General features: G+C 35.6%; 1 protein-coding gene and 1 long non-coding RNA gene across 35 annotated transcripts in view; one reads left to right on the top strand and one right to left on the bottom strand.

Annotated features, from left to right (window-relative positions):
- LOC144292263 (uncharacterized) overlaps nt 1-27,738 on the top strand; it is a 110,584-nt gene that overhangs the window by 38,585 nt on the left and 44,261 nt on the right. Inside the window, exon 3 of one of the 2 annotated variants that reach the window (XR_013359710.1) lies at nt 9,785-9,863. This is a non-coding gene — a long non-coding RNA (uncharacterized LOC144292263). Of the gene's footprint in view, nt 1-9,784; nt 10,300-27,738 lie in introns of those variants that run through there. The other variant, XR_013359714.1, reaches the window with a different exon arrangement.
- Nucleotides 1-27,738, bottom strand: part of LOC144292196 (uncharacterized) — a 165,509-nt gene that overhangs the window by 121,555 nt on the left and 16,216 nt on the right. For 11 of the 33 annotated variants that reach the window (XR_013359686.1, XR_013359687.1, XR_013359695.1 and 8 more), the window contains 3 exons: nt 26,602-26,651; nt 6,119-9,952; nt 5,022-5,127 (listed from right to left, as the gene is read on the bottom strand). Coding sequence is in view for 19 of the 33 variants with exons in the window: in XM_077862232.1 (XP_077718358.1) it covers nt 5,022-5,111 (90 nt within the window). In the remaining 14 variants the exon portion in view is untranslated. Of the gene's footprint in view, nt 1-5,021; nt 5,128-6,118; nt 9,953-15,192; nt 17,966-25,100; nt 25,173-26,601; nt 26,652-27,738 lie in introns of those variants that run through there. The other 22 variants (XR_013359698.1, XR_013359700.1, XR_013359701.1 and 19 more) reach the window with 10 other exon arrangements.

The following is a 27,738-nucleotide window of genomic DNA, read 5'->3' as shown; positions in this document are numbered from 1 at the left end:
AGGGCTCACAAGATAAGATGTTCAATGATTTGCAAGTGTAAAGGTTTATCTTCACAAGCAGAAAGGCTTCAGCTTAAATCCCTCATTGTCTTTAAACGGCATTTAAGAAATTTTAAGAAATAAGCAGAATGTTTGGATTGAAGCTAAATAAGATTTTGTGGATTTGTTCTGCCCTATATTTGTTAATTTAATATATATCATAAAAGACAGGGGTGAAATTTCTCTAACTTGGAATATTCCCTATTATTTCTCCAAAATGTCTTATAACAGTCAATGAACACTTCCAGCAAGTAGATTAAAATAGTTCCAAATAATTTTTGGAATCACTTCTTAAGTGATCCCAACTCATTAAGATCAGAAATGATTGTTAATCAGACAGGAGAGGGCTTCCAGAGTAAATCTTTTCAGTGATTTGACACAAAAATTGCTGACCAATGAGAATCAAAATTGTTACTTACATATATAATTTCTGAAACATGGAAACCAAAAGAGGAAAGCAGCTCTGTACTACTATAGAAAATCTGCCCTCTCAATCAGGGGGCTTGAAGAAAGAGCTACAAACCGCAAGTGGGTGCTCCAGGAAAATCATTTCTCTAACAGATTTGACACATCTTGCAATGGATTCACACTGCCTTGGCAAGCAAATGGATTAGCTTTGATGGTGTTGCCAATAAAGCCACAGTCTTTTGTTGCTGCGCAAACACATTTCTCTCTTTCTTTATATGGCCTCCAGCAAACTACACATGTTACTTTTGTTTGGGTAATTTACGGTTGTGGAAAAGGAAGTATGAAACTACTTTTCAGAGTAAACCATTGAAACTCCTTGGCTGGCAGCATCAGAATCACTAGCTTCAGAAATATCACCACAAAGCTTTCTCTGATCAAATGGAAATACTCAGAGTGTTGGGGGGAAGAAACCTTCTTAAATCCAACCAGCGAAATTCCTGCAAATCTTCGTTCATAAAGCTTGTTTTTTACAAGCCATCTGTTTTCCAAATAGACCATATTCTTGGCCTTGAACATCCCTCTTCATGTTCTTTTCAACAATGTTCCCCATTATTTATCTATAAGATTAATAGAGATCCCTAAAATGAGAACACTGACTCATTTCATAGTCTCTAAATTGCTATTATCTTTTAAAGAAGTTTTTTAAAAACTTAAATTTTAAAAAATTGTACCTTATTTCTTAATATTTAATCCAACCATTGCTTTAGTCAATACTATAGTTTACTTGTTTGATAGCTTGTTTCAATGTTTACATTTCCTTCATATTTTAGAATTTTTTTTACCTAATGAGAATCTCCTACTTACATGATCTGGAAATGAGATTCTAAATTAGCAATTTACAGGGTATAGAAAATATTTTTCCATTGTTTTTATCAAAACAGTAGTTATGATGCTCTTTTATCTATAAAGTAAATTCAATTAAAATTTTAATTTAACGTAGTGATTTTTAAGTTTTTCTTAAAAATATTATAATATTTGATCAACCCAAAGGACATTAAAAAGAAATTCCAACTCTGTGGCTCTAGGGTTGATTGGAATTAAAAACAGACTTTAAAATTATTTTCTTTTGGGATGTTTAGCATATCCATTGATTGAGAAATCTAAATCAAAACCACAGTGAAATCACTTCACACTCATATAGATGGCTATTACTAAAAAAAAAAAAAAAAAAAGCAGTCTGTGAAAAACATTATGGCAGTTTTTCAGAAAATTAAACATAGAATTACTATATATCCAGCAGTTCCACTTCGAAGTATACATGTATGCTAAAGTAATGAAAGCAAGGACTCAGATTTTTGCCCCAATGTTCATAGTAGCATAATTCACAATAGTCAAAAGGCTTCTACAACTCAATGTTGCTGGATGAGTGGGTTTAAAAATGTAGTATATACATACAATGGAATTGTATTCAGCCTTATAAAGCAATAAAATTGTGTCATATGACACCATATGGATGAACCTTGATGATATTATCTATAAGTGAGATAAACAAAAGGACACAAAAGGACAAATATTGTATGATTCCACTCATGAGGTACTGAGAGTAGTCAAAATCATAGAATCATTAAGTAGAACAGTATTTACCAGGGACTAGGGGTTTGGGGTATGAGGATTTATTCAATGGATAAAGTGTTCACTTTGAAAAGATGAAAAGTTCTGGAAATGGATGGTGATAATAGTTGTAAAACAGCATGAAACTATTAATGCCAGTGAATTATACACATAAGAATATTTAAAGTGGCTAAGTTGTGTATATTTTATGACAAATTTTTTTTAAAAAATAGAGATGTTTTTAATGTAGGTTAACTTAAATAAAGTTAAGTATTCACATTATTTTGAAACTATGTTCTCCATTTAACCCAGAAAGTTAATTAACTTCATGATCTAGGATGTTAAAATCCAATACTCTATTCTGGGCTTAGAGTATCAATGGATACTTGGAACCCAGTAAATCTAAATTCTACCTGAGGCTTGTGCCAAGGAGACAATCTTTAAAAGTCCTTAATGAATTAGATATTCTAAAGACAGATTCAGGAAACCTGATGCCAAAACCTCTTTTAAGATCTAGTGGAGGAACGCTTGGGTGACTCAGGGCATGATCCCAGGGTCACGGGATCAAGTCCAGCATCAGGCTTCCTGAGGAGCCTGCTTCTCCCTCTGCTTATGTCTCTGCCTCTGTCTCTCTATCTCTTTCATGAATAAATAAATAAAATCTAAAAAAACGAAGATCTAAAGGAGTTGTCTACATGAAGGATAGATAAATAATGCTCGTGTTCATGTCTAGAGAAAAGACAGGAGTATTATTGTTGATACCCTGAGAGTCACTTGTAGGGTTCAGATGAGAACAAAGCTTCTGTTCGCCAGTGAAATAAATATCCCCCAAACGGCACTATTTTATAAATTTCTCTTGAATGTACATAGAGCCTACATTTTCCAAAATACATTTGTGTGACTTGTATGGACCACATAACTCAGACACAAAAGCCCTATGTCTAGTTTATTTACTTTCCTTAACCACTTTTGATTCTTCTTTATTTTCCTTTTATGCTCATTGTTTGTTTTGTTTTGCTTTGTTTTGTTTTGATTTGATTTGTCTTGCTTTAGTTGGGGAAGAAGTTGAAGAAGTTGGGTTGGGAAACCATAATGCTAAGTAGGTCTTAAAAAGATTTCATAATAAATTGTGCCACTTCAAGCCATGTTTAGAACACGTTGAAATGTTCAGAAGGTTTTGATTATTTATAATGAATTGATAGTCAAGCCACAAAATAAACAGTATCTAAGTTATTTTAAAATGACCAAATGTCCTGTGGTGTTTTTTGTTGTGTTGGTGGTGGTTGTAAGTTGCTGTTATTATAGGAAATAAAATTATTTTTACTACCATTAAATATCCTGTACATTCACTGTGTAAGAAAATAAAAGGAACATGTTATTTTTCCTCACTTCATGTCCTTAGAATGTAAGCAACTATAAAACTGAACATTTGTATTGTGTACATTCTTTGAAGAGAAAAGTACAATAAAAAGTAGTTTACTAACAATGAGGGGAAGGAACATACCTTGTGAACACTGTTTCACTGCTTTTTGAGCCAGTGTAGACTGGCCCCGAGGAGCACATGTGTGTTTGTGCAAGCATACATGTGCACCTGCACGCACACACATACACCCTTGGTTACCCTGACTTTGAGCACCATACATTTACATTAAGAAAATCATTTTTTGACTCTGAGAGTGTTAAAAAGTATTAGTGAATCTAGAAAGTCACTTTTTCAGTATTTTGTTTTCACAGATGCATGGATGTTCACAGTAATGCTAGTAGCGAAAATCCAGTTTTATAGATTGAGATAACCAAATTACTGGATCATTTTATATTTATCTGAGTAATGTATTTTCAACATTTCTTCTCTTTTGCTCTGTAATAACTATATGAATTTAGGATTTCCAATAACTAGGAACAAGAATGCTATAATTTTCCTGTTAACTGGCTATTTCCAAAGGCTGTGTATTGTCCATTTCAGCCTGTAGGCACAACTCATCAGAGCCATTCCAGGCAGACATCTCATTATTCCACTTGTGACCCAGGAAATGACCCTGTTTCTCCAGCCTGCAAAAGGCATTCTGGGTGTCTCTGGACAGGACACCCTCTTCAGAGAACTATATTCACAGCTTGTTTAGGGAGAATCCCTCTCAAGGATAAAACTACTTCAAATGTTTACCTGGTTAGTAACTTCAGGCCAGTTCCTCTAGCAACTACTTCAACTAGCTTCTATTCTGAGTATAGATTATTCTAGGCTTTTGTTGGGGGAGAGGGATGAATTGACTTGAAGGTCACCTGTGTATGGTCCCCAGTTCAGCTGTTTTTCACCTGCCAACATGGAATTTACTCATTGTATTTTCTGCTGCTATCCCACTGGATATCCTATTGGAAACCCAGACGTTTTAAAGATTATCGTTTTACTAGGTTTTCTATCATTTTAGCAGGATTTAGGGAAAGAAGAGAGAAGGTATTAAACCTTTTTTTAAAGAAAAAGATTTTATTTATTTATTCATGAGAGACACAGAGAGAGAGAGAGAGAGGCAGAGACACAGGCAGAGGGAGAAGCAGGCTCCCTGCAGGGAGCCTGATGTGGGACTCGATCCTGGGTCTCCAGGATCACGCCCTGGGCCGAAGGCAGCGCTAAACTGCAGAGCTGCCCAGGGATCCCCGGTATTAAACCATTTTAAATAAGAACCTGTATTAGTCAAAGTCTAGACAAGAAAGAGATGGTACAGTCAGACTGGCTTACTGAAGAAGGTTATTGACAAACCAGTGAGTATGGGTTGAGTATGGGCTCTAAGAGGTGATTAAACATGTCAGGGCTGGCAGGAGTAGCAGCTGACACTTCCCAGGCATAAAGGGACCAGGGAGAGAGGAGACGTACTTGAGTCCTAAAGGAGCTATGAAATTCAGCAGAACCCAGCCATCCAGCAACATTCCAATGGGGGGGGGGGGGGAAGCAAGAAAATAAATGCCTTTACCTCATCCTCCTTACCCTTTCTGATGCCCAGTGGGTGACTTCCCATAGGCAAACCTGGCTGGAAGCCAGAGGACATGTGAGCCTGTGTCATCTGCAAAGGACAGCGTCTTGGGGCACAGAGAAAACAGAAAAAGGTGAATGAGCTTAGTGGTTCTTGAGGGACAAATGTAAATTACCTGATCTGTGGAGCCTCTCTGCCATTCTCTAAGTCTACTCTTAGTAATATTTTTATTAATGAGTATGTTTGTGGTATGCACGTGTATGTGTACTACGTGTGCACTAAATGTTCAGGCACGGAACAAACATGGGTAACCATGAATACTTAGCCCTGAGTGTGTGCCAGGTACTGTTTGAAGCACTTTAAATATATCAACTCATTTATTCATCATAGTAACTTCAGGAGATAGGTACTGTTATAAATTACTGCTTTCCAGATGAGGAAACAAACATACCTTAAGGAACTTCCTCTGTCAAATAGCTAAGAAATGGAAGAACTGAGTCTGGCCACATATTGGGGCCAATCAAAAAGCTAGATGGTTGGGATCCCTGGGTGGCGCAGCGGTTTAGCGCCTGCCTTTGACCCAGGGCGCGATCCTGGAGACCCGGGATCGAATCCCACGTCAGGCTCCCGGTGCATGGAGCCTGCTTCTCTCTCTGCCTGTGTCTCTGCCTCTCTCTCTCTGTGTCTATCATGAATAAATAAATAAAATCTTTAAAAAAAAAAAAAAAAAAGCTAGATGGTTGTGTGTATGTGTTTGTCCAGAACATTCATACCAAAACAAATGTATATATTTCCTCTCTTTTTACGTTAGAAATGCAAACATTAATTCCAAATAGTCACGCCTTACCTACCCTGCCTCATTCATTCACGTTACAGATCTGTCCTCTGAAGGAATGTGAATTTGAGACTCAAGATTTGCTGATTCTAATGGAAAAGGTGGACGGAATAAACTCTATATGTATTGTTTCTCCTTAGCCAAATCTTCAGTTAGATAAAACTTGACAAGGGTTATAGATTCTCCTTCCTCAGCAAGTACCTCAAGTGTAGCTATTTCTTGTTGCCAATTTTAAAGATATGTCTCTTAAAAGATAGCTTACTCTCCAGGTTCCTGAAGTCAGGTCTCTTACTTTTTCAGTCCATTCAAGGGCAATTCAAGACAACTTGACAACTGAGTCTTCTTGAGTACTTTTATCCACCCCAAAAAGCTCCTTCTTCCAAAGGAACCAACTGGATAGATAGCAGGCACATTTTCTGCACAGAAGTAACAGAGAATCTATAAATCGGCCCCAAAATGTAAAAACAAAGATTGAGATTTCCTTCATCTGTTTCTAAAAAACAATAAAGCTGTTTCTCTTTTAAACATATTCAGTGGACAGATCTGAATTTAGCCAAAAGGAAAAGAATAGGAAATGTTTTAACCAAAATTGCCTCTTCTATCAATTCCTGAAGGATCTGAAAAGTATTATTTTCAACTTTATGTAAGGAGTTACAGATAGCTTTATGGTTCCATGAAATACTTAAGCCAGAGAAATAAAATACTCTTCTATTGTTCAGTCCAGGTCGGTCCCATTCCTTTCCTTAATTTTGTGTGGTATGTTTTGTTTAGCTTTTAATATGGACTCTGGGGAGCTAAGCTCTGGGTGGTGCCTGGTTTTATTCTGTATACAGTATTTTGGGCATTATTAAGGATGTTTTATTATTTTCACATGGAGTAGTAAAAAATCATTTAAATTTAAACCAAACACAGGGCAGAAGTGAAGATAACAAATAATTCAAATTTTCGTGGGAAATTCCCACTGAAAAATAGTTATGTCTGGATTGTAATTTGTCTAAGCAACCACCGTGGAACTAGGCTGTTTATACATTAAAGAAATTGAGATAATTGCTGGGGAAGGTAAGACAATGGTAGGAAAATCATAGATCTTTTTGATTAATACTATAAAATTCCCTGTCTGGTGCCTTTGCTTTGCCCGTTGTGATTATTGAAAATTCTTAGTTGTGTTCTTAAACTTATCAAAAGGAGACTTACAATCAAAATTTTAAATATTCACCTGTTCTAGTTGAAACTATGCATTCTTTCTCATTATAATCTATCGTTACAGACACAGACTGAAGGCAACTGACAGCACAACCATAAGAAAACTATCTCCCATAGGGCTTCTACAGATGCACATAGGAAATCAATTCCTATATTGACAGGATAGGAAAACAGAGAAGTCCCAACTGGGAAACTTTCCTGCTGTGGCTTTACCTCATACTACTCAAGAGCTGGGCAAATATTAAAAGGATAAATTCATTTTATAAACAATCTAAACATCAACCCAATGAAACATATTTACCTCAAAGTAACAAATCAGTTTGGATCCCTTTGGGGGGAAATTAAAAACAGAGTTAAGTAATAACAAGCTTGTACATTTGGGAGAAATGTTTTTATGGGATGAAGGTTGGAAGTTGTGATGATAGTGTTTGGGGGAGGAGGATGGAAATAAATGTAGCAAGACTTTTAAATAGTTCTTTTCTTTTTTTAATGCTGAGGGATATGGTATTTAACCTATGATTCCTTTGTTTGTGCACCCGTCTGTATAACATTTGTGCCTTGAGGGTAATTGCAAAGGCACAGATATTGATTTGCTCCCTTTAAAAGAAAGGATGATGTTCTTTCTTGCATTTAGCCAAAAAGAGAAGCGAAATTATTGTAAATGTATTCTATTCTGCTCTAACATTTTTTAATTAAGCTACTTTTCCTTTTATGGTTACAGTACTTAGATTAATCAAGAGTGTAACAGCTGCAGCAAAGAATCTATGGGTTCTTTATTCTAGCATAGAAAAAATAAGGCTCCCAAAATAGGAGACTACGTAACATACTCTTTTACGAAAAAGCCTTCGATAATTACTCCCAATAGTTAAACATTTCTTTCAACCTTTTACTCTATTAATCTGGATGTCATACTTCTACCTTTAATAATAATTTCAGTTACTCATTTGCAAGTGTATCTCCTCCGATTCAGATAATTCTTCATCCCTATTTGACTTATTACCGTCTGCTTCTTCCGCTAAAGATAGACCATGTTTAATGACAATATTATGCAAAATACCACCCGGCAGGAATTTTTTGCCTGCTTTACGAGGGCAAAGAAATAATGTTTCCCCAGATTTGCCTAGACATCAAAACCTCAATTTTAGGATATTCTCTGGAGTTATCTCAGTAACCATTCAGGTAAAAAATTTGATGCTTTTTATTATTTTTTTCAGTGGCAGAGATATTCATATTGGAAGTGAAAAGAGGCAGCTAACTTAAAAACAAACAATCTGAAGTCTATAATTGTGTTTTAAGAAAAAAAATTAAAGTTATAAACAGACAGCATTTTATAGAATTACTCAAAAACCAAATTCTCCCAATTTATAAAAAGCCGTGCATTTCTGAAGCAGATTGTCTTAAGATGAATGAATCATGACATGATCCTGGGTACTTAGCTATGACATCTGTTAGGTGGTAAATTGCATCGCACGCCACATGCATAATGAAGGAGAGAACAGTTTTTAGTTCCTAGAGTGTTCCTCATGTGAAGATGTACAAATAGAAGCAGCAAAACCCAGGCCAGATGGAAGAGCTGCAATGCTGGAGACTGCCTGTGACTTGCTAGTAGTGCTAGGTGTCTCTTAAAAATGTATAACTTGATGAGGTCTCCAGGGAACTGTATCTCTAAGCTGCCCAGTATTCCATATTATGACAAACCAATGCTGTTACCATGAAGAATCCTTGCCAAAAATTAGACCACCCCTGTGAGAAATACTACTTTGTTAATATATTAGTCTTTTATTCTTCACAGTGAAACATACAGAAAACATTTTAGAGGTTAGTATAAAAATAAATATGCACCTGAATGTAAGGATAAATTAATTAACACAGAAAAGGACTTGGGAGATTAAAGACTGGCTTTGTATTTTAAAAATGAGCAAATACTATGTTTCCTAATTGGTTTAGATAACAACTGAGTGATTTGATGTTGGGTCAAGAAATAACCCACCATGTTCCACCATTTACCAAGCTAAATATAGTCCTTAAACTTACTAAAAGGAATGTGTCCCATGTCTTACATAAAATATATATGTATTTATGCATTTAAGCCCTCTATTACCTACATATATATGCACATACACATTACATTTTCATTTATCATTTAATCGCTATACTTAGAATTCAGGTCTAGAACAATCTGTTAAAAAATGCTAAGACTCTGGTCTTCAGGGAGCTGGGTGAAAAAGAGGTATATTGGAAAGTCCTCATCTTTAGAATGTACATCTCCTCCTACTTTGAGTTGCCATCAAGGGAAACTTTGCTGCCAGTCATTCATGTTCCCAAGTTTCAATTCTGCTAACTTAGTGGTCATAAGAGAGAACCAACTTAAAGACTTCCATTTATCCCTGTAATTTGAAATTTTTAAAAGGTAAGGAAATCATTCAGTGGGAATTTTGAGCATCAATTTTCTTTTCAACTATTCTGCAGTGGGCAGCATATTGAGTGCCTAAATGCTCTTTGTCTGTTCCCTTTGCTGGGCAGCATACTTGACAGTGCTTGGTTTGCCAGCCCTGGTGATAGATGCTCTGCAAATTTAAAGCACTGAGCATGAATTACACTCTTGGAAACTGTTAAATGGATGTGCTTACATGAGTTCAAGTGGAGGGAGGTGTATTACAGCCTGTTGCTAAAGTTGGCACTTACACAATACAGACACAACACAGAATTTGTTTTTCCCAAATAGGATAGAAGTACTTTGAAGACTAGGAAACTGAAAATCCTTTTGGAGGCAAAATTAATGACATGGAGACTGCTGCTTTCAGGTGTGTAATTCCTCACTCAAGTAAGGCTCGACTTCCTAGCGTGGAATTTAAGGAAAAGCCTCAGGATCTGGAGGTTAAAATTTGTTTCCCTAAAGCCAAAAAAGAGAGCAAATTTTACAATACTGAACAAAAATAGCTTTAATTTCATAAAATTACAGTTTTAAAACATTTCTTTCACCCATTAAAGTGTACATTCTAACTAAAGAGTATTCCAAATACATACAATTGTATATTTAGAAAATAATCACCAAGAGATCCACCAGCCAACCAACCACTCTAAATATTTTGATGTATTCCTTTTTTTAATATATCAGTAAGAGTTTTTCCCCAAAGCCCTAATCATAATATTCACTGGATTTTGCCTTTTTTCATTTATTATATACTCCTCATGATCTTATTATTCCTCTTAAGCGATGCTAAATGCTGCAAAATAATCTATCACATCAGTATATTCATAGGTATCTCCTTATCATTGAATATTTAAGTACAATATAAATTTTTGCTTCTATAAATACTGCTACTGGTAATATTTTATTGATTACATTTTATTTTACATATAATTATTCTTTCAGGCAAGAGAGAATAATTTATATGTGGATCAAAAGACAATAGCCTCTAAGAGTGTGGTCATTATCACTATATTGCTTTCTAAATTTACCACCAGGCTTCCTGGGTGACTCAGTTGGTTAAGTGGCACACTTTTGATTTCGGCTGAGGTCATGATCTCAAGGCTGTGAGATCAGTTCCTGAGTCCTGCTCCACACTCAGTGGGGAGTTTGAGATTCTCTCTGTCCCTCTCACCTTGCTTCTCCTGCTTGTGTGCTTCCTCTCAAATAAATAAATACATATTTAAAAATTAAAAACATTTTAAACATTTGATTACCACAATTTATACAATGTCCATTTCACTTCACTCTCACAGCCATATGGTTTTCTAAGTACTTTTTAAGTATTTTTATAATTGATAGGTTCAGTATAGTGAATCATTTTAATTTGTGTTTCTTTGGTTTTTAGTGCAGTTGAGCATTATTATTCCAGATATGTATCTATGGTTCTAACTTCTTTTTAACATAGTTTTTTGTGCTTTACCTCATTTTCTTAAGTCTTAATGTTGGTTTGTGATAACATTTTTCATATATTTTATTTGATATCTGTTATAACCAATATTAGCCTTTAATTTTTACATTGTCTCATATGCTTTTCTAAAGTAGTGAGTTTTTTAATTTGGTTTTATTATGCAGAAATACTCATTTTTTACTAAAATTTATGTATTTTTTTACTACCTTTGTAGGTTTTTAAAGCCCTTTCCTCTTAAGAGTATAGTTAAGTGTTCATTCCTAGATTGGTTGTTTTGATTGCTGCTACTCCTGCAGTGATGTGATGGTGGTAGATGTTCAGCCATTTGATGATTTGATCTTTAATATTTAACACTGCAATTCACTTGAAGTTATCTTAGGTGATAAAGTATGAATATGTAAATTTACCTTTGTTCAAATAATTAACCAATTATCACAATTCACATTATGCAACTAAATTCTAAATGCTTACATGGGAGTTTGGCTTATATTTACTGCAAAAAAAAAATTTTAGAATCAAGAGGTTACTACATCAAAAGTAAAGTGCCCTGACTTGGGTTTTTATGGAACCAGAAGCCGTAAGGACATAGGTGTCAAAGGGCTTTCATTCAACTCATGAATAACCTTTTAAAAAAATCTGACATAGAATTAGTGAGAGGGCAGTCTTTGGCAGAGCATTTTGACAGTGTCTATCAAATTTTTAAAAGCATATATTTTGACCAGAAGTTCACCTGTTTAATTCAGATCCTACAGATACATACCTGTAACTGTATGCTAATGTAGAGACTAGGATGTTCCCTGAAACACTGATAGCAAATAGGAAATAATCTAAATAAAAATAAACTAAAAGTCAGTGGGGAACTGTTTACTCAAACTGTTGAATTTTGAAACAATGCAACACTGTGCAGCTACTAGAAGAGAATGAGATGGAGCAGGAAATGACAACATGGAAAGATCTCCAAGGAGATTTACTAAATTGAAAACACAAGCAGCCCAAGACTGAGTATATAATCCCTTTTACATACATTGTGATATATATGTGTGTGTATGTATGTGTATCAGTGTTTATATAGATATAGAACTGGAAATGGATATGGATGTAGATTATACATAGATACAGAGCTGTGGATGAAAACATGGATATGAATATAGGTGTAGCAGTGAACACAGATACAGAGATAGAGAAATAGTGGTTCTCCTTATTTTCCAGAATTCAGCATACCCCAGGTACTTGGACACTTGACTTCTTTGTGTCTCTTCTGTTCTCTAGTTATGGTCTCACCCTTAGTGATCTCATCCAGACTCTTAACTTTAAATACAGTCCATATGCCAAAAATGGCAAAATTTATGTCTCAAGCTAATCTACCCTGAACCCTGTTCAATCATTTACTCAAGAAATATGGGGTCAAGGTAATGGAAATTCCACAGTAAATAAGACAACTATCCAGGCCTTTATGGAGCTGAATTTCACATACCCATTTAATAATCATTACAAAATCAAAATTCCAAATACTAACCTTTAAAATTTTTCTCACCCCAACCTCTCCTTCCCTCGTATTTCCTAATTTCATTAAGTGGAAATATCGTTCTTCCAGTTGTTCAGGCAGATAACAATATTTTTTGTCCTTAATTCTTTTTCTCTTATCCCACATCCTACACTTTATAGGACCAATGTTATAAGTAATAAGATATGAATGTGATATTTGCTTTAATTATATTTGTTGGATTCTCTATGTTGTTTTCAATTCTAAAATATTACTGATATTAGCATGATTACTAATCACACCTGGAAAAATCTCTAATACATGGTTTTCTTGGTATACAATTTTTATCTACATTAAATATTTTACTACTTAAAGTGTTATTTGTACCAACTCTAATTCAATGATTGTACATATCATGCAAACCTGGAGATGCTTTTTTAAAGAGTGGAAGTAATCCTTTGATAGTATGTGAATGTTTTGTTATTTATAGTAACAAACCCTCTTTCCTATTCTCACTTATGAAGAAAAAATTTTAAAGGGTTAGGGGTCTATCTCCTACTGAGTCTAATTCCCATAAGGACTAATATTCATTAGTGTTCCAAATCAGACCCTCTGAAAATAGTATTAACTTTTCCAGGCCACAAGCAATGCATAAAACTAAGCATGATGAAATAAAGAAAAATCTGATTAAAATGTCATCAGAACACTCAGGTGGTTTATCCATTTGTTCATAGTTCCAAAAGGACTGAATTGAAAACCCATCAAAATACTGGCTGGTCTCACCGTTTTTCTTCCTCCCTCCCTCATATACACCCGTACATACGTATTTCCTTCACATTCAAAAGATAAAATCACATGAACAACTTCTAAGAAATTTCATCACTTTCATATAAATACTTATTTAACAGAAATATATCACTAATAATTAAGATCCCACCAATACCAATCAAAATATGAATCTACTAATTTGAAATATTTAAACTATAAAGAGTAGCATGGTTCCAAACAAGTAATATAAGCAACTGAAGTAGGAAGTCACAAGCAAAGAGGCTAGAAGAAGCATTTCCAAATTCACTAAAATGAAGCTTCCAAAAACCAAGTGGCCAGCTGGGGAACCCAGCAGCTGCACACCTATTAGCCATTTTCATGTAAATTATGAATCCAGCAAGCAAGTCAAAAATAGTGACAAACACTTAAGCTAGAGTTATAGTCACTAATCAGAGGCTTGCCTTCACCTGTGCTCAGTGGGAACTGTGCTTTATTCCTTTATTGGCCTTTACTTTCAAGCTAACGGAACACAGTTAACCAAAAAGAAGCACAATTAACCAAGAAAAGCCATCAAACAGTAAGTTATTCAGGAAAATGCCATGCCAATGTATTTCATTCTTGGCTCCCTCTAAAGCAGACAATTTTATGTTCTTTTTATTAAGAAGAATATGGATATACAGCACTCCACTTTCCTTCTTTCCATATGGCTGCTGTTCCTCACGCATCTCTGAATTCTCTCTGAATTTCTTTGCTGATTCCTGTACCTCTGATAACAAATTAAAAGTGGATAAAACCCAAATATCCATCCTTGGCCTTGTTTCTTCCTACTGTACTTTTTCCTAAGACAAATATCACCATTCCAGTGATTTCAGCTTTGTATCCAAGTGTGGTCTTCCATGAGAGTTGCTCTCACAACTTTACAAAAATATGTCCCAGATACCTCAAACTTATCATGCTGAATAGTTAACTCACTTTTTAAAAAATGTGTTGCTCTTGTGTCTTCTATATCTCAGTCAAAGCTCCCATAGTTAAAGCTTTCTAGATTCTTCAGGGCCACAATCATAGATTTGCCTTCTACTTATCCTGCCCCTCATGCTAAATTTGTCACCAAATACTGTTGCTCTGACTCTAAAATCCCCCTTAGTCATTAACTCCCTGCTGTAACCTTCATTACCTCTCAGCTGGAATTTAAAGATCATTATAATCGTCCAAATCCTATCCACCACATGGGGATTTGAGGTTGAAGAGCAATCCAAGTGACTGGCAGGGGTTCTACATGGTGGATAGCCTTCTAGGAGAGAGAAAGGTCAAAGTCTCTGGGGGTTAAGAATGATCCAAAGCCCTGAAAATTAGGATACAGAGAATCCAAAGGCAAGAGGCAGGAATTAAGAATTTAAGTTGAGTGGGTATGGAATGAGCAAGAGGTTACTAAACGAATGCACCGAATAGTATGGAGGCACCTGTAGTCCACTTCGTCATTCAGGGAACTTGTGTGTGTAATAGCCAACTGGAGAAGAATGCTAATACATGATCTCACTGAGTTCATTCTCTAAGAAGAAATCCCTTCTTCTTAGTTCTGCTGGCATCATTTTCTCAAAACCCAACTGTGATCCTGCCAGTCTTTTGCTTAATGGGTCCCTATGCATATAGTATAAAATATGAACTAATTCCTCTGAGAATTCAAGATCCTTCTCAGCTTAGGCTCCATGGGTCCCCTCACCAATCTCCCATCATGGTGAATTGCCTACATGGGTGATGAGAGATCCTGGGAAATGTGATGACAAACAAAAGGATGTTATTGTGGAAATGGTGGAGAAAGGTCTTTCATGAATTCCAAATTCACGATCAGAATCAGAAAGTTGCTTCACAAGTTGCAGTGTGTTGAGTATTAAAATCCTGTCCTTTCAGTTACTAATTTTTTTAGCAAAAAACATGATTGACAGAAGCCCAAGATAACCCCATCTCCCAGACCTTCAGGAAGCAGTTATATCTCCTACTCACCAGTGTGACATCTGTACAGAATGGAAGGTGTCATAATCAAAAGCTGGTTTTTAGTCACCCTCTCTTTGATTCAAAACCCAAGTCCTCAAGCCTCCATCACTTTCAAGATACCAGATAGGATCTCTTTCATCAGTAGCATTCATTATATTTGCATTCTTTTCATAGTTCCCCTGAGATGTCTTGAATTTCTTTTATTAAGACCCTCCAGGCCTTTCTGTAATATGTAATAAGGGTATATTTACATCACACTCCCACTGAACAAATCAGTACAACATAAGTAAATTATTCCAAAAACTTTCTCAGAGTCTGGCTCCTTGGCTAAAAACCATGTGTATCACAGTTTTTACAAAAACACATACCACTTCCTCAATAGAATAGGGTGGCTCCATCTGTGTGGTTCTATTCAACTATTGTACAGCATGTGAACACATATTTATGAATCATTTGTCCAACAGACCTTATTGGATCCTTAACACCTGCCGTGTAAAATATATCTTCAGACATATGATAAAAATATTTCAAAACTCATGAGAAATCAAAACAAAGCAGCTCTTTTTAAGTTTAATATAGCAAAGAAATAAATTTAGATAAAACATATTCTTGAGCTGGACTTGAAAAGAAGCAATACCACTTTCAAAAGATAATAGTGAAGAAACCCTAAGAAGAGTCAAAGGGATGAGTATTAGTGAGGGACAGGCCTCGTAGGAACCACAAGGGCCTGTCTACTTCAGAGGAACCAGGCCAGGCCATGAAAGCTACCTCTTTCTTCTGACTTCTGCCTTTCTCTTAATTTTTAAACCCGTAATTGTACTTTTAAGGAAGCTTTACCCTCTTTCAACCTTTACCTTTGCTGTCCTTTCAATTTGCTGTTTATTCTGAGAGTAATACAGAATGTACAGAATATCATAGGACTGATACCCAAAATGTTAAAGTCATAATTTCATACCATTTTTGTTATGAGTGGTAGATTGCTGGTCCAAATAGCATCCATCCACACAACCATCTTACGACCTGAGTTGTTTTGGTTCATTCACCTCTCCTCCTTTTCTCACTATAGCATTACCCACTCAACACTGAAATAGCTAATCATTTCACTGACAGCTATCTGACTGATTTGTAGATAGAGTACTAAACAACTGGGTTGCCTGCTATTTCCCCCTGCATTTTCCCCTACATTGATCAAATAATCCTGAATCACTGTGCAGCAGCCTTCTTTCTCACCTATTGACTTCATGCTCATTTTCTTCTCTACAGACTCTATTTCATTTCCTCTTTATCTGACTCAGCCTCGTTTTCACTTTATCATAGGTAGCAAGTCAATTTCCAGTCACAGGGTTATCAGTAAAGATTATCAGGGTGGACATCTGTCTCCCACACCAGAAAAAACAACAACAACAAAAAAAAAACAAAACAAAAAAAACAAAGAAACAACCACCGTGGATGACCAGATGTATGAGAACATATCATACACATATACACACAAACGTGTGTGTACTACCACCAGACAAAATCTGTCAGCTATCACTCTGGGCTCCTGCTGGTTATTTCACTTTAAATACCAGTGGCCTCCAGGTTATTAAAAGCTGCAAGAATAAGAACAGGGAAAAAAATCATAAATAAGTTCTTCTGACACCAAAGATTTTTATCACCAACAGTGGTATGATCACTAAATACACAGAATAATGAAAGCTTAATTCTTCTTACTCTCTGTAGAGAAGACACTTGAACACATTTTAAACCTCTTGGGTGCAATGCTGTACTTTTTTTGAAGGAAAGAGAAAGAAATAGAGAATTAGCTCACCCTTGTTATTTGAGATTTAAAGCAGTTCAATAGTGCTAAAATTCTATAAGAGTTTACTATTAATGTTTGAAATGGAGCAGAGTGACACAGTACTCTAGTTTTTAAAACTGTAATGTTTTTATATAGCCCATGAATACTATATCCCTACAATGATAAAAATTTAGTAGTAATTGAAATGGGGAATTATGTTGCTATTTCCTGTACTTGGAATTAACATTAATATCTTTATCAGTTATCTAGAAGAGGCATTACAGAGTGATACTCTCAAGTTTCAAAATGGCTCTTTTGGAAAGTAAAATAGAGTTACCACACAAATAGAGAGATTCTAATGCACTGATTTTCATTTGGGGAAATTTCGCCCTCCCCCACATAGATATTTAGCAATGTCTAGAGACAGTTTTGGTCATCATGATGTAGTGGGGGAGGAGGTTGCTACTGGCATGTAGTGGGTAGAGGCCAGGGATGCTGCTATATATCCCACCATGCACAGGCTAGCCCTCCCTCCCACTGCCCACTGCAGCAAAGAATTATCTGGCCCCTAATGTCAATAGTACCAACAATGAGAAACTCTGCTCCGTTGAGGAAGCACCCAAAGCCCAAGGAGGTGCCTGTGCTTCAAAACGAACAAAGGTAAAATTAGAAAACAATTCACAGTTTAGATGAGTTCTAAACTACCAGTTTTTACTTAGGAAAGAAAGATATCCTAGAACTTTTGAGTTTGAAGGGACATGAGAGATTGTCCAGTGACTCTTCACTTAACAGAGTAAGACGGCACAGTACAGTGAGAAGGCATGCTGCATGGTCTCCACTGTCTGCACTCCTGGTGGCAGTGGTGGGATGGGAAGAACAGTAGACGGACTTAATGTTTAGTGGCCAGCACAGTCCTAGAACCCCCGAAGAGCCATGGGAAACAGTATAATGAGATCCTGATAGTTCAATCTGAACAGCAAAGAATAGTAAGGGAGTGTTAAGGGGAACCCCTGGGTGGCTCAGAGGTTTAGCGCTGCCTTTGGCCCAGGACGTGATCCTGGAGACCTGGGATCGAGCAGTGCGTAGGGCTCCCTGCATGGAGCCTGCTTCTCCCTCTGCCTGTGTCTCTGCCCTTCTCTCTCTGTGTCTCATGAATAAATAAATAAAAATCTTTAAAAAAAAGGGGGGGGAGTGTTAATAGTGTGATTAGGGAAAGTAGGGGTGAATACATACTCATCAAATGTTATTGTACAAGAGTTAAAATAAATCGTTAGAGCTTGAAAGTGATACATTTATGGGAAAATAGTCTACATATCTTTTATACATTTAGCAAACTTTTGAAATTTGTTGCTCTCAAGAGGAGATTTAGATTTTAAAAATTCATAGTTTCCAAAGATTCTATGCAAATTTGTGGGGATGCCTGGGTGGCTCAGTGGTTGAGCGTCTGCCTTCAGCCCAGGGCGTGATCCCAGCGTCCCGGGATCGAGTCCCACATCGGGCTTCCTTCATGGAGCCTACTTCTCCCTCTGCCTGTATTTCTGCTTCTCTCTCTTTCTGTGTCTCTCATGAATAAATAAAATCTTAAAAAAAAAACGGACAAATTTATGGAAGAGAAATTCATAGCTATATTCAAGAGGAAACCAAGCTATTTGGGAGTTGGGTTGAGTAGAGTTGTGCTGGCTCTGGCTGTTTGAGAAAAAAAAGGAATCTATGAAGAATGCCGGGTGGTTCACAGAAATGTCAAGAAGGATGAAGAACCAGGCTAAAAACTATTTTCTGGAAATAACCCAAAACCATGCTTAAAAACTGCTTGAATAAGAGTATTAGCCAAATGCCAATAAGTCCTCCTGCCACTTTTACACCAGGAACACCACAGTGATGACCACTGTACCAGTTATGATGCACAAGGTTATGCCGTCAGCTAAAATAGCAAAGGCTGTTCCTTAGTCACACTACTTGCCCATCACAGGTCACAGGCAACACTGCTCTGCACTGTCCCCAGTCTGCAACCCAGACTGACAGACGCCAGGACAGGCAACACTACTCTGCACTGTGGCAGAGGCAAAGACCTCCAGAGGGTCTCATGCCCTCCTTTAAACACCAAAAGTGACACTATCATCTCTCTTCAGAACGCACTAGCCAGCGCTAGTCCCCTGTCTCCACTGATGCCAAGGAAGCCAGCGAATGTGATTCTATTGTGTCCTAAGGGCAAAGCACTAATGGGCACAGTAACTACTTCACCCTGATGCCACTTTGCTCCTGGAATTCCATTCAGCCTACACCACTGCTCTCTCATTACCAATGAGAGAGAACACGCTCTCAGTTCCTGTTTTCTTGTGACACTGACTCCAGAGTTCCAGATCTGGCATAGGTGAGTCTGCTTGCCAGAGCTTAGGTCAAATGTCTGTGCTGTAGCATCTGTAGCTCCTGTAAACTCTGACACTTGACCTTTCAGAACTCCAAAAGTAGAGAAATTCCTAAGTATAAAAATTCTATAAACAATTCATATGCTGGGTCTCTGCAAACTATAATAAATTCCCACCCAGGAATGTGGCTTTTGAGACATTTGAGCTCTTACCACATATGTCCCTTCAGGCTAAGTACTTCAGCATTATCCTGCCAGGTCAGATCAATAAGCCCTAGCCTAGTTTGCTGGATTCCCAATCGAAGGCACCCAGAACAGCAATGATATGGAGAAGATAAATTGCATTAGGAGGAAGCATCTGCTCTGAGAACACCAGAAAGCGTACAGGGAGAGAGTGCCCACAGGGACTATGTCAACTTGCTGTTGGGTCTCCGAAGAACACAGCACATGAGAGAGAGCTCATAACAAAGAAGGGAAAATTGTATAAGACTAGTTTATATTTGTGGAAATGATCTCTGCAATAGCCAGAGGCAATCTGCAATCAGCACCTTGGTGCTGGTCAGGAATATTGAAAGCTGCCCAGAAGCTGTGCTAAATTGCACTCTTGACTGGCCCAGAAGCAGCCATTCCCATCATCAATCTAGATGATTTTTTCCTTCTGACTCCAGGTTTCTTTTATTCCTTTTATTTCCTGCTTTCTCCATGGTTTTCATGGAAAAGAGAATGCAAAAATGAAGAAATGAAAAGCTGAAATTTTAACTCGAAGCAAATTACATATGGCCAAATACTTGATATTACCTAACTGTGAGTGGATTTTGTCTTTGAAGTTTTGGCTGAAAGAGGTTATTCTAATTTCAGAACTTCTGAGCAGTAATAAGAAAGTTGTATTTTATTATATGAAACTTTCATAAGTACACATATTATAAGTACCTGATATATGACTATAGTTATCCCTCTTATTCAAATATGGAATTAATAGTCTTTTTAAACTCTGGATTTTTTTTTCCATTGATATCACTTTTGTTTAATATACTCCAATATGTACATTAGAAAAATCTTACACACCTAGAATTTTTTCAATTCTCCTGGCCGAAGGAAGTTTTGAGAATAACCATTTATTTTAGAATAAAGTATTTGCACTTGAAAAAAGAGGTAGTTTAAATTAGGAGGAAAAAAATAACTGCTTGTTTCCTACCATAAAAGCATATTTTCTTTTCATTCTAAACATATATGTATGTGTTTGTGTGTAGATAATACATCCATATAAGTTAAAATGTATATGATGTATAAATATTTGTTTTTTTACCCTACCCATATGGATTTATGTGATTTATTATTATATGTGCAATTGATGTTATGTGTACCACCTAGATCTGCCCTTAGGGACTGAGGCACTTGTTTCCTCAAATTGTAGGAGTGTTCTCAGCCAGAGAAATCTGAGTCACAAAATTCTACCCTTTTCTCTGCTGTTCAGTGCAGGACTGTAAAGGCCCAGCCACCTTACTTCAATTCAGGACATTTCTGAAGGGCCACCCAGGCTCCAGAGCTCCTGCAGGGTCTGTTTTTATTGTGACCATATCACATTTGCATCACTTCTTTAACCCTTTTCTCAACCAAATCCTGTTTCCCCGTCTTCCCTTCTGGTGTTGGTCTCATGGTGACTCCTCTTCCTGCATCACTTAAAAATCTCTTCTCTTGGGCAGCTTGGATGGCTCAGTGGTTCAGCGCGGCCTTCAGCCCAGAGCATGATCCTGGAAACCCAGGATCGAGTCCCACGTCGGGTTCCCTGCGTGGAGCCTGCTTCTCCCTCTGCCTGTGTCTCTGCCTCTCTCTCTCCTCTCTGTATATTCTCATGAATGAATAAATAAAATCTTTTAAAAAAAAAAATCTCTTCTCTTGGGAAACTCGACCTAAGACAAGTATTTTCACCTATCATTACAAACTTTTCATTGGGCAGGTTAATTAACTTTTCTGTACTTTAGTTTTGTTGTCTCTAAAATGAGGAAAATTAAAAGTGCCTATCTCACAGAATTATTCTTATCATAAAAAGTAATATATTTAAAGATTCTAGAACAATACTTGGCATGTAATAGCATTCAATAAAATATTAGTTATTATTATCATTTTGATAGCTAGCTGCTTAAATCTTTCAAATGAATGAGCCATATTGTGCATAGTCAGTAAATTTAGAATTTAGTTAAAACCCTTATTCTAATATTTATTCAGCTTTAAACTTGTTTATGCATAATAATTTTTTCATTTGTAATCATTTCCTAGAATGCACTTACAGAAGTAAAATTAATGAGTCTAACAATATACGTATTTAATAAAGTATATTTTATAATTATAAAATCAATGAATATACATTATAGAATTTTTTTTCAAATATAAAAAACTAGAAAGTAGTTTAAAAAAACTAAAGTTCTAGGGCACCAGGCTGGCCCAGTCAGTAGAGCATGTAACTTGTGATCATGTGAGCCTTGTAAACCTTGAGCCTTGTGAGCCTCTTGTGACTTGTGAGCCTCATGTCAGGGGTAGAATTTACTTAAAAAAAATAAAAAGAAACTAAACTTCTATAATTATCCTCATAATGAAAATTATAAGGGATTTGGTTGCCAAATATTTTCATATATTGATAGGACACGGTTGATCACCAAGGTTTTTTTTATAATGATAAACACAAGCTGGGGAACACTGACTATTAAAAATTCAGGTGTCTAATTTTTTTAAAAGCTTATATTATGCACATTTAAGCTTATACATAAATATTACAGTTCTGGAAATATTCACAAGAAAGAAATAACCGTGATTGTTTCCAGAGAGAATGTGAAAGCCTGGGAGAAAAATTTACTTTCCACTATATACTCTATTCAATTTTTCTTTCAATATTGTGTTCATATTAACTTTTTAAAATCTAAGAACAATATAAAAATTTTTATAAATTTAGGGCCTGGGAAATATAAATAAAAGATAAAATAAATAAATTTCCTTGATTTTACAATGCAACCAGAAACACACAGGAATACCTATGTCCCTGAATCTTTCCAGCATTTAGTAACTCACAAGTTTTCAATCTTTTTAATTTCATAGGCAAGACAATACCTCATTCTCACTTTAGCTTACCTTTTTTAAATAGTGGAGTTCAGCTGTTTAAGAAATACCTGTTAAGCAATTTAATGATTTGGGAGCAGGACTTTTTTTTTATGGCTATGATGACAAAATGGTCAATGAATATCCCCCCCCCCCCAAAAAAAATGTAAAATTGGATAATTTCATCGGGTGACCAAAAAACAAACTGAGAGATGCTTATTCATGAAGAATTGCTGAAATTCCAAGGAAGAATGGTGGGAGTCTAAGGCCTGCCTGCCTGCCTGAAATTGTTACCATCCATTGACTAGATAGGCTCAAAAGTAGATTTGATATAACAGAGAGAGAAAAAAAAGAAAAGAAAATCTGTGAACTTAAAGATAAATCAATAGAAATGATCCAATCTGAAAAACAGAAAGAAAAAGGTTGAAGAAAAATAAATGATTCTTTTTTAAAAAAAAAGATTATACTTATTTATTCATGAGAGATACAGAGAGAGAGAGAGGCAGAGACATAGGCAGAGAGATAAGCAGGCTCCATGCAGGAAGCCTGATGCAGGACTCGATCCTGGGCAGGGATCATGCCCTGGGTCAAAGGCAGACACTCAACTGCTGAGCCACCCAGGCATCCCATAAATAATGATTCTTCAGTGAACCATGAGACAATGCCAAGCATGCTAACATAGGTACAGTAGACATCCAGAAGAAGAGGACAGAAAGAGATAGAAAAAAATAGAGAAATAATGGCCTACACATTTCAAATTTGATGAAAAACATTAATGAAAGGAATCAAGAAGCTCGGAAAATTCCAAGTAAAATAAAGAGAGCCATAGGTAGGTGCAATATAATTTAATTGCTAAAAGCCAAAAATTTCATCAATATTTACAATAATTACATTAAATGTGAATGAAAAAATATTCCAATCAAAAGGCAGATTATTGAACTAAATAAAAAAGGCAAAACTCAATTTTATGCTATCTGCAAGAGACACACCCGAGTTTTCAAAGGCATGAATAGAATAAAAGTAAAGTAATGGAAAACATTTACAGTGATGAGCATTGAATAATGTATAGAATTGTTGAATCATTATTAAGAAAAAATAAAAGAATGGAAAAAGATATACCATGCAAACACATCCATAAGAGACTGGTATAGCTATAATAATACCATGCAAAATGAACACTAAGGCAAAAGAAATTACTAGAAATAAAGGGAAATATTTCATAATGATACAGGGATATTAGGAAGAAACAGAAGTTATAAATGCATATGTACCTAAAAACAGAGCCACAAAAGTGCATGAAACAAAAACTGACATAATTAAAAGAAAGAGACAAGTCAGCAATTTTATGTGGAGATTTCAATACCATATTCTCAATAATTGATAAGGTATTAAATATAAAATCAATAAATATGTAGAAGATTTTAACCACTAGACAACTTGAGCAGCTTGACCAGTACTATAGAATACTGTGCCCAACAACACATTCTAGAATGTGTATTTTTTCAAGCACAAGTGAAACAATTTTCAGGTTAGACTACATGCTAGCTCATAACACAATTTTCAGTAAATAAACTGAATTATCTGTTCGTATCTATCGTTATAGTATTTGTCAATTTGAATAAATTCCTTATATAATAATTATATTTCCGTCTTTTCATATTTGCTACATGTATTTTTCCAATTTGGCTTTGGTATTAATGGCATTTAAGAATTTGTTTTGTTTTATTTTTATGCTTCTCAGAACTACTGACATTTTTTGTTCACTAGTTCTATAACTTACCAGCTTAGAAATTATCTCCCATTTTAGAGGGTTTATAAAATTACCTTCTATTCTTTCCAAGTTTTATTCTTGCAAGACAAGTTATTTTTTAAGTTTATAGTTCATCAGGAATCTGTGAATGTTTGCATTAAAGATCTAAGTTTTTTGGGATCCCTGGGTGAGCGCAGCGGTTTAGCACCTGCCTTTGGCCCAGGGCGCGATCCTGGAGACCCAGGATCGAATCCCACATCGGGCTCTCGGTGCATGGAGCCTGCTTCTCCCTCTGCCTATGTCTCTGCCTCTCTCTCTCTCTCTCTCTCTCTATGTGACTATCATAAATAAATAAAAATTTTTTAAAAATCTTTTAAAAAAAGATCTAAGTTTTTCTACAGTTAACTGATTTTCAAAAAAATTTTTTTCAAAAGTTTTCCAAATTTTTCCAATTCATTTAATTCCAATAATCCCTTATTTTTTGTGAGATTTTCTTCTTTTTTAAAGATTTTCTTTATTGAATATTACTATTCCTTAAAAATTCCTAATTCTAAACTGAATACTATAAAGTGTCATTAATTCTCAATTATTGCTTTTCCACTCCTTGTGATTTTTTAAGAAAATTTAACAAAAATCATTACCCATTTTCGCTGAATAAGAAAAATTTAAACAAAATTTTGAAAAGAGTATTCAGGGGAGATATACGCTCGTGTAATGAAACAATCTATTTCTAATGCATAAGAGGACAAAATCTTAAAATTCAGTTTAATATTCAGTTATATATATATATATATATATATATATATATATATATATATATATACCAGATGACACAACATCTATAAGGCACTCCATTTGATAAACTAAACTATGACAATTACAACCAGATCAAACTAATAAAAAGGGAGGGGAGTGTTGAAGATAAAACATACAGATGAACTTTGAGTAGAAGAGTAGATTTTTGTTCCTGGAGAGTTACAACAGTAATCAGAAATAACATAAGCCTGTTAAATAATAAAAATGATCTATCGTTAGGTAACCTTGGAGATCAAAGAGAGAATTCCAGAATGTCTTCAGAGAATGGCTACATTCGCTACTCTTCAGACACAGGATAAACTTTTTTTTTTTAATATTTTATTTATTTATTCATGAGAGACACAGAGAGAGAGACAGAGACACAGGCAGAGGGAGAAGCAGGCTCCATGCAGGGAGCCCAATGTGGGACTTGAGGATCACATCCTGAGCCAAAGGCACATGCTCAACCTCTGAGCCACCCAGGCGTCCCAGGATAGACATTTTCAAATTCAAGAATGTAGCAGATACAAATGGTTTACAGATTTGAATCCTGATTATATACTTTTGCAAGAAAAAAAATAAAGTGGAAGTAATATTTATATAATTTGTTTTTTAAAATCTAAATTAATTGTACGCAAGAGAATTAGAGGGAAATACTGTACATTGAATGCAGATCACTCGCTGGACATCATATGGAGTTCAATGTGGTCATTCTATAGATTACACTTACTAGGTTTTGATCTAAGACTAGTTTAGGCTAAATAAGTTTAGGTTCAGGATAAAAATTTCCCAAGTTGACTATTTAACAGTTACATTCTTCCAACAGTGACACATCAAACATTGTGGGGCATAAAAAAAGAACCATTTTGGAAACTGTTTTGGATCATCTGGTTGAGGTCTTAGATTTTTAGATTCACAGTCCTTAATTAAAATATAAAATGAAAGCAAGAATTGCTTCAGTGCATAAAGACTAGTGTGGTAAGTAAGGAACTTCCCAGGAGAGAATGGAGTGAGGACGCTGGCTGGCCTGCCAATTCCTTTACAAGCTTTATCACAGCCTTTGTATTAATTAGCATCACTGCAGTCGAGATCCACATAATGAACCTATGATTGATACTCTTCAAAACTTTAGTTTTGTCTGTAAAAGTTGGTCTCACTGACATGCTCGTGCTCTTTCTCTCTCTCTCTCTCCCCCTGCTCTCCATGTGTAAATATATCCTAATGTGGCTTTGGAATTATTCTTTCAATAAAATATTTTGTTAAAGCAGTGAGAACCAAATCTACTTAGGACTATGTCCCCCTCACTAACAACAAAGATGACTCACATCCACTGGGTGATACTGTCTTCTCCCATTATTCTCTTTTCCTGCCCAAAGCCTATTTTAGAGATCCATTCTTCCATTTGCACTCTGAGTATACAGGACATTATTCAGATTCATAATTGAACAACGTATCTTAAAATTTTTAAATTCATTTAAAATAATAAATTGTTAGTAGGAAAAAATACCTTATTTAAATAGTGATGTCAATATTAACATAACTATGCACACCAAATTTAAATCTGCCTAAAATACTTAATTCCAAATTAGTAGGTACTGGAAAGATGTCTTTTTTAAAGTTAGTTATTATTTAGCTCACCTGGAGATGTTTTCACCTCTTGCTTTCTTCAGTGCATACTTCAGTGCATTCTGTTCAAACAGAAATTATCTTAAATTTGTCTGAAGCTAAGCTGTATTTAAGAAATACTATAAAATGAATAGCTATTAATATACCATATAACAAGCAAAATATTATTAAATAGGAAAAAATATTCAATGCTTGAAAATGCTGGCTCAGACATGCTGATTTTTTTATTGCTTTCAGTTATTTTGAAGTTCTGGCTTGGGTGGTTCTGTCTAAGGATTCAGTGGGGCACAAAGAATCTACAGATTTAAAGGAGTAGAACAGTTACGCTTATAATTCTACACAAAATTATCATTTTATTTGAATCACAATTACTTCAGAGATTTTGGGTTTGTCTTCTATATTTTTGTTTACCTTCTAGATCTCATAAATATTGTAAAAAATTCTCATAGTTTTTAATCTTAACTTTGCCCTAGTTTTATGGTATATTAGAACTAAGATTGCCACAAAGATAAGCATCATAGAGATACTGTAAATCATGATGTGGAATTAAACAAATTGGGTTCAAATACTGCCTCTGTGATTTATAAACTGGGTGATTTTAGGGAAATTTTTTGTTAAAGTCTCGGCTTGCTAATATGCACAATAGGCTAGTGATTATCTTTTAATGTAATTATGAAAGCTAGTTAGTATCATGAAGGTAAAACTCCAAGCACAGTGCCTTGACCAAGTAACCATAAATACCTTCATCCAATAAATAAAGGTATCATTTCAATAATCTAGGCAGAAAGTGATGTAATTTAGATAATGGTGGAACAGTGGAGACAGCAGATTCCAGATATATTAGAAGATAGTCATGAGGCTTTGCAGCTGAGTCAGATTTAGAGTGTATAGAGAAAGTGCTATGGCTAGTGTCAGTGATTGAAGACAGGAACCAGGGGAGGAAACCACAGGAGGTGCAGACTTGGGACAGAGAAATATTTTGAGCAGTTCAGTTGTGGATATGTAAGCTTTTTTTAAAAAAATTTTATTTATTTATTTGAGGGAGAGAGCACAAGCCATGAGGAGAGGAAGAAGCATACTCCCCACTGAGCAAGGCACCTGATGCAGGGCTCAATTCCAGGACCGAGGGATCATGACCTAAGCCCAAGG

Source organism: Canis aureus, chromosome 2 (genome assembly GCF_053574225.1).
Source record: "Canis aureus isolate CA01 chromosome 2, VMU_Caureus_v.1.0, whole genome shotgun sequence".
NCBI classification, from domain to species: Eukaryota; Metazoa; Chordata; class Mammalia; order Carnivora; family Canidae; genus Canis; species Canis aureus.
This window is presented reverse-complemented; position numbering and strand designations above follow the sequence as displayed.